We start from the raw sequence: 8199 nt of genomic DNA on the forward strand, positions 1-8199 counted from the left end.
CATTTACCTGAACAGTTAGCAATACTTTACAGAACACTTTTCAGTGATTGTACAATCCTGAGCACGTTTCTGCAGGCATACTTTAGATCTTCCTACCAATCCACATAGCAGATGCCTGTCAAAAAAAAAAAAACCAAACCAACTTCAAGCTGCTTTTGAGGAGCAGTACAGGCAGTCCTCGGACTTACGACACAAGTGGTTCCTGAAAACTGTGTCCTAGGTCGAAACGTTGCAACTTGGAACCAATTTTCTCAGAAGAAACAATGTTATAAATGGGGAACTGGTTCCTGAACCAAGGCCCAATACACTATTTTCACTAAAAATACCTCAGAATTTTGTCCTCAATCAATTATAGATGAGTAATATAGCTACATTAATGTATTTATAGTGTAAATAGCAATCATATTGATTTGGAAGGACTTCTTTGAGGTGATTTTGCTGGACTTTTTGAAGGGCTCTTGGCTAGAGTCTTCTCAGGAGTCTTGGCTGCAGGTTTTTCTGGAGTCTTGTCTGCTTTCTTAAAGAAAGTGTCCAAGGAGGTTTGGACAGATGTTCTCCAGGGAGATGAGCGACACAGTCAATTTGTTCACTGGCATGGCGTTGCATTGGATCAAGTGTTGTAAGCTGAAACTGATGTCATAAAGTTGACACGGTGTCAATTTATAAACGTTCTAAGTGCGAAATGTTGTAAGTTGAGGACTGCCTGTATCCTAATTTCACTTTGGTAATTATTTGCATAACCATGTAAACCTTTTACATTTGCTTTCTATGTAAAAAAATTCATTTTGTTTGCTTTCTCCATTACAAAAGCAGGCACTGTGGCAGTTAGGATTCCTCTATCACCTTTTGACACTGATAGAGCAAACTATCTGGAAGAGCAGAACAAGGTGATCTGAGCCACAAGGCCAACATCCCTGCATGAGTACGACAATGCAGCAGGCAGGGCACAGATGGAAGCAGCTGGCAGGCCACTAGTCCCTCATTACCTTCAAATGACAACACAGACAACAACAAATGAGTTACAAGTGAGATAAATCACTGCAGTTCATGTTAAATATGCTTCATAATATATAGCTCTTTCAAATATAACATTTTGCTTCCTTCCTGCACAAACATCCTTCCTAACTAGACCTTTCACCTCTCATTCACTCTTAATTTCATCCCTCACTTCACAAAATCCTTTAAGCTTGTCTCCCAATTCCTTTTCACTTCTCAAAACATGCATCTGTTGGATGACTCAGTAAAGGTGCAATGAGAACATCCGATGCTGTATAATTTGCTTCATTATACTGTACCCACTCACACATGTACAAATCAACCTCAACTTCATCGCTGAATACACCCATTAGGTGTGTCCCCATGAGCAGGAAGGTGCATATTTCCCTGAGGAAAAACAGCAGTGGCACAATATGTGCTGCTGCTACTTGCCCCCAGGGTATGCCTGTGCATGCATGCTCTGGCGCATTGCCCCAGGTGCGGTAGAGGAAGCTGGGGCCAGCAATCAAACTGGCCCCAGCAGCCTCACCTGGGAGTCTGGGGGCCTCCCGCAGCAGAGAACCTGGCCGGAAGCCAGAGTGGCTCCAGCTGGCCAGGCTCCAGTTTCAGGCAGCACATGGTGGTGCTACATGCACTGCCCTGCCCCCCCGCTTTTTTTTTTTACACCAGGATCTCCCGGTGTCAAGCACTACCCCCCACCCTGCAAATTAGCAGCACAATGAACACATGTAGTGCCACATACTGCATATGTGCATTCATCTGGACACATCCATTTATATCACTGCATTAAATGAATTTGTACAAAGTTACCTGCACTCACACGTGTTCCAGAATTGAGATTATAAACATTTTGGGAGCAGACACTATTTGCCTGGCACATCTTACATGTCATACAAAACTATGGACACTCACCTACAATATCAACAACATGGAGCTTTAGTTTCTGCTGCAGGGTATTCAGAGCTATTGACAGTGATCCCTGAGAAGGTGACATTTTTACATTTTGTTTCACATCATTAGAAAAGGACAGCCATAATTTCCCAAAGTCCTCAGTGGTAATTTTCATTGGCCTGAAACCAATTTTAATACAAAACTGAGTAAAATAACAAACAAACTTCTATATTATTGTGCATGCTTTTGATTGCCCAGAAGCTACTATATCCAAAGAGCATTAAAACAATAAAGCAAACAAGATCAGAATACAGCTCTGTCTTAATACAAACCTCCCAGCCACAATATAAAGAACATGAATTGCTTTTTTACAGCTCTATAAATAAATAAAAAAAAATTAATGCTGACCATCTCAAAAAGCTGAAACTGTCAGGTTATAAGCCTCTAGAAAGTCATTTTACAATGAAAAACCCAGTATTTGCCATTACAAAAGTAGAACCTAAATTGATTGCTTTAAAGAAAAAAAAAGGAGGGGGGAATTTCTGCTACTGCTAACTTAAAAGCTTTGTCAGTTGACAAGTATGTAGGATGAGCTCTTTTACTGTAAAAGTTGTTACCTCTTTCACACCATTTGGACTGCTGTATTTAAAATAAGCTCATTCAATTTTAAGCATGTATAATTTATCTTATACTGAAGCAGCATGCCTTTATCACCCTTTGTCTCTACAGTTCCATTAACTACACTGAAAATGCATGCTGCATTTGTCAAGAGAACATTCCAAAATGGAAAAGCATTCAGTGATCTTACGGGATTTGTACTTAACTCTACTTCACAATTTACTTGCAACTCAGTATTTGGAATAATCCAGCAGTTAAACTCTTTTAAAAAGACAAACATTAGGGCACATCCTTAAAATATGCAAATCATCTTCTGCTTTCAAAAATACTAACATTCCTTTACTATCCAAAATGCTTGAGGCTACATCTCTAGCCTTATTTAGCCCTAGAATTCCATACTTTCCATGATGCATGGAAGAAAGACTAAATGCAAGTGTCAGTATAGAATAACACAGGGTCAATCTTTTACAGTAAGACTTTTAAGACAAGTATGTTTTTCTCTGTTTAGTATAAAAAGCTGGAGTTCAAGGAGATGATGAAAAAAGGGTAATAGGAAAAGTATGATTTATGCCTAAATAACTAATCTTTGCCACCCTTGTAAAAGAATAGCAGGAATTTAAAATTCTACTCACTTTGCTAACGATAGGACTAAAACCTTCTCACTGTGTCAAGTACACATTTAAAAAGCAAAAGGGATAATAATACAGAAACCTAGGGAAACATTTGTGTGTATAATTTTTAACACACTAAAAAGTTTTAGTGCTCACTGAAGCTATCTAATTGTTCTGAAGACTGAAGTCCTGAAGTCCCAGAAAGAATACACTGTTGTACAAACTTTTTTACACTGTCCCTGTGGTAAAGGCCAACATCTTAATTTCAACAGATAACTGCTAGAGATGACTGACAGCTTAGTCTCTAGTCAATCCTTGTACTTTCCACTGAGACTCCCAATAAAAGAACCACTTATGGTGGTGGGGCCAAGCTGTCAGGAGACAGTGGCATTCTTGATCACTGGGATCCACACATTAGGATGCTGACCAGTGACAAGTTAGTGTTCATTAGCTATCTGAATTAAATGAAAAAAAATCAACCATCTGAAGGTAGAAGCCAGTATTTCAGAGTCCATCACTGAGCCAACCGTTACTTGAAAACACAACGACATTCCAAAAATACATCTTATTTACCTGATAAAATCTGTCAGTGACAAAGTCACTGAAAATTCAAGGCCAGTCTCCATCTCTAAATGGTAATTAAGAGAGCCCACGAGAATCTCCTGCATACAATTTTTTTCCAATTGCACAGACTTCTGGCAGCTTTCCAGACTTTGAGCTTTTATTACAGGAAAATGGTAGCTAAGGCCTTCAACAATCTACAAATAAAAGCAAAATTTAGAGTTATGGAAAATATTCATCTTACTAAATATTCATCTGCTAGAAAGGGAAAACAATACCTGAAACACCAGAACTGATTCTTATCTTGCACCTAGATGACCACATCAACTTTCATGGCACTGAGGATCCCTACATCAGGCATTAGCTTAGGAGCACAAAAGACAATTCCACCCAAATACGCTCCCAAAATTCCTTTAAATTCTGCAGAAATACATTTTGCTAACAAAACAATATTTCCATGTAACCATAAGACAACCCCACAAAATACTTGTTTTCTCTACTAGCATTTTATTATAAAACATCTAGTTCCCTTAACAGAGAGTAAAGGCACAGGTGACCATATAAACAAAGCACTTTACAAGATAGGCTCTCTCAATGATTTCCTTCATTGCCTGGTACTGTTGCACATCGGTGCACCAAATATTTTTCATACTATTGGTTAAGATTTCGCTGGAAATTATAAACAAATGTTTACTCTTCTTGGATTTGGCTAGTGACAGAGCACCCAACTCTCAGTTTTAAGCTTTCTTATTAAGCTTTAGTAAAGCCTTGTCAGAGTTAAAATAGAAATGCAACTGGCTCCTTTAACCAACAGCATTTTTAAGTTAATTTAATTTTTGAGAAGGTATTGACCTGACTGCCTGAGACACTGTAGTCTTTGAGTTAACTTCAGCATACTCACTGCAGATTGTAACAGTGCAAGATTCCCCCACTGCCCTGATGCATGCTAAATCAGGGAACGGAAACCTCCACGAGTAATAAGGATACTGTTGTTTCCATGATTATTCAGCCCTCAGTTTCTCTGATGGAACTGCCTATACTAGTGGTCTGCACCTTTCTACGGCTAAGGACCAGACCAACCCAGTTCCAGTCACAAGTGGGTGGGTAGGCAGGTGCTAGGACCTAGCCGCCACTGGCACTTGGTTCCTATGGTGGCAGGGGAAAGTGACTGCCAATATGCCCCGATGACAAATGCTTCTGAAGCCCCATGTCTGCAAGCCAGATCAAATGGCTCCACAGGCCAGATCCAGTCCAGTCACAGGCTGCCACCCCCAGCCTATCAGTGCCAATCAGTGAAATATTGACTCATCATAACTTCAGAACAAGTCCGGACCAATCAGATGTGTTATGTTACTGGCCAAGTGTTGGGCTTGATATAAACCAAAAACAAGCAGGAGGAAGATTCCAGAACAATTAACAGTTCCATGATGAAGCTTCTTCTAACATCAGCCCTGATTTTGAAGAGGAGATAATTTATGTAAATAAGTCAGCACAGAGTATCCAGGACTTGATACGGCCATGCACTGTTCTTAGGTCATCTATCCACATTTCACGCATAAGTGAAGTAATCAAATGTTTGAAATACTGATAGAAAGGCCAATCACTGATGTGTACCCACAACCAAAAGATACCCTTTAAAAATATGCAACACATGGGAAGGTTTAATTAAGATTTTCAGTCCCATCTTATACCAGCCAATAAATAACCCCATACGTGGTTGACACTGCAGAAAAAAAATACCTCTGATACATGCTGACTATACCTGCTTTGCAGTTATTCCTTGAAGTAAAACTTGTTTTGTCCAAATTATCTGACAGAAAGAACTCAGTATATGTCAGTATAAGTGAAAAGCAGAGTAAAACCATGCATCTCTTCTACTACACTAGTTACAATTTTCTTACCTTAAAATGTTCTGAATTTTCAAATACTAGATTCACATTCTTAAGTGCTGAGGAGCTTCTGTTGGCAACAAACAAGACAAGCAGTAAACAGTCATCTGTCCAAACTTTACACAAGTTCACAGCAAGGGTGTCACTGCTACAAAGCTCTACTGCTTCTGAATGAGGGTTGCTGGCTAATTCTTCTGATAAGGAAGGAATCAAGGAGGCTTTACTGGCAGCTACAGATGAAATGACTTGGGTAGGCTGAAAAACTTCAATATTATTATCAGCAAACAAACATGATGGTGACAGTCTACAATCTGGAAGTTTTGCATCCAGTCCAGCTTCTGTTAGGGACTGAGGTCTCTTAAATGAGATGCTAGCTTCCAAAACTTCTGAAGAACTCAGTGAGCTTTTCCTTAATCTTACATGTTCAGTACTCTGAATGTTTTCATTGTTGTTTGATTGTGCTTCAGGCAAAGGACTAGAAGATAAGGTAGCATCATGTTGGATAGTTGGGGCTTCTTCACTATTTTGGGTTTCACTTATTTTTGATTTTCTTTTGAATTTTTGAGTGGTGGTGTCTGCTTTACCCATCTGCAAAAGAAACAAAAGATGTTTTGGTTTATTTTCCTCTTGGTGATTGGCCAGGTAGCTTAGTCAACAGAACAGACTATGATCTTGAGACTCAAGAATACAAATCAAATACCCCAAGAGAGGTAATCTTTAAATACAAAAATGTATATAAAATGTTTTTATTGGAGAGTACATAAGCTACCTTTAAGTTACTTATAAGATATCAGAGATGGTTCATAAGGCAGAATTCAGTCTGATATCAATAAAACCCAAATTAGAAGATCTTCATGGCCATTGTGCAACAAATGCATAGCCAAAGGTTTTACAAAACAGCAGGGATAAAATACAAGGATTAAACAAGAAGTGCTGACTTAGGGTCAGTATTAAAAAATAAGTCAGCCATTTTACCACTTACCTGCAAAAGGACATGTCAGTCTTAACCCTTACTGCCAGGAATGTGAAGTTCGCAATTTCTAGTAGATAGGGCAAAGACAACTAACATCTGGTAAAGCCTGGCAGAACAGAACTGAGGGCAAAGCACAGGGCAGTGGCAGTATTCGTAGGACCCTTAGAGGTTGGTTAAACTATCTGTTTTAGGGATTTCTTCTTTCCTTTGCAGTAGCCTAAATAACCAGATCTTACCAGACAATTTGAATGTCTTCTCCTCCAATGCAAGTCGCACCTTAAATGTTAACAACATATTGATTCGAATATCATTACAAATAAATATCCTTAACCTTAATGACAGCTATTTTATAAATATTATAACTCATAGCTTATGGAAAAATCACATACCAGACTGACAGCATTGTTTGACGCTAGCCCAACAAACAATGTTGATGCTAGCTGCTGCTTCTCTTTTTCCTCCTCTGAGGGGCTGACAACTTCTTGATCAGCTTCTGACGAAGGATGATCAACCATGTTTCCCCCTAATGTGCAGCCTGGAGGTACAGCCTCCAGTTTATCTTCTTTTCCTGTTTTGCTATCTTTTTTGGGGAGGTAGCCATCTTTTCCCCATAATTTCTTCACACCATCAAGTTTCAGACTACTCGTCCTAAAAACATACATAATGAAAGCAAGAACAAACCTGTGAAAGTGGTATTGAGAAAAGCACTACCATTCTTAAGAGTAAGAACTATGAACACGTGGGCTACACTTTGCTTTATAACATGCGTAACAGCAACACGAAAACACCTAGACTATTTCTCATTTCCTGCATAGAAATTATTTGTGAATAGCTACCTGGGGGAAGCACAGCGCTCAGCAAATGCACTCTGAGCCAATGTTATGAAACCAGAACAGGAGATTCTAGTAGGTAATATGTCCTATTTGCCCTCCCTCTATCTGGGTTTAACTGGCACATCATTAGTTAGTGAACATAGCAACTTTACTCCTTTCCCCCATTCTGCATGAAGTTCTGGGTGTTCAAATATTTTTTGGTATTTGTGGGTTTTTTTTGTTTCTTTGCTTTTTAAAGAATAAGTCATTTAAGTAGCATCACCAAGAGAAAGATATACCCAGAGAAATGCTAGGATTCCAGTCTCCTTTGTAATTAAATAAATATGGAGCCAGTTATTGAGAGAGCTCCAACTCTTGCACACACAGCCAACTGAGGGTAACAGTCAACTGTTTTCATGCTCAAGTATTTAAGATTATTCCCCTATTATTATGTAGTAAAAAGTTGTAACAGTGACAAGAACATAGGACTTAACCACATTTTTCTTCATTTGATTTGCTAAGATAAAGTAACTCACTCTTTTTGTCCCATTTCAGTGCTATTACCAGACATGTCAGAACCAAGAGAGAGACCAGTGGGAGACTGCCTGCCAGTGAAGCCAGAAGACGACATGCTTGAAGAAAGTGACAGTCCATAAGGTTCAAAATTCAAAGCTACAAGAAAGCCAGAATTGTATTCATCAAAATGGATCAGAAAATATACAGCAAAATCAAAGTTATATGAGAAAAGGGAAGTTACACTATGTAAAAACTGTCATTTCTCACTTTTAACATTGAGGATCCCATCATTATTAAAACCAGTTGCTGAACTATGTTTTTTAGACATACAA

The 8199-nt window shown here is 38.8% G+C and overlaps 1 protein-coding gene across 2 annotated transcripts in view; it reads right to left on the reverse strand.

The window, feature by feature from the left end:
• Positions 1–628: 628 nt before the first annotated feature.
• Positions 629–8199, reverse strand: part of AP4E1 (adaptor related protein complex 4 epsilon 1 subunit) — a 32936-nt gene continuing 25365 nt past the window's right edge. For both annotated transcript variants that reach the window (XM_019504206.1, XM_019504207.1), the window contains 6 exons: positions 7888–8023; positions 6929–7187; positions 5579–6154; positions 3690–3874; positions 1909–2066; positions 629–986 (listed from right to left, as the gene is read on the reverse strand). In XM_019504206.1, the coding sequence (XP_019359751.1) occupies positions 826–986; positions 1909–2066; positions 3690–3874; positions 5579–6154; positions 6929–7187; positions 7888–8023 (1475 nt within the window). In that variant the 3' untranslated portion in view covers positions 629–825. The remainder of the gene's footprint in view (positions 987–1908; positions 2067–3689; positions 3875–5578; positions 6155–6928; positions 7188–7887; positions 8024–8199) is intronic.

This window comes from Gavialis gangeticus, unplaced genomic scaffold (genome assembly GCF_001723915.1).
Source record: "Gavialis gangeticus isolate Ggan-Ray unplaced genomic scaffold, GavGan_comp1, whole genome shotgun sequence".
Classification (NCBI taxonomy): domain Eukaryota; kingdom Metazoa; phylum Chordata; order Crocodylia; family Gavialidae; genus Gavialis; species Gavialis gangeticus.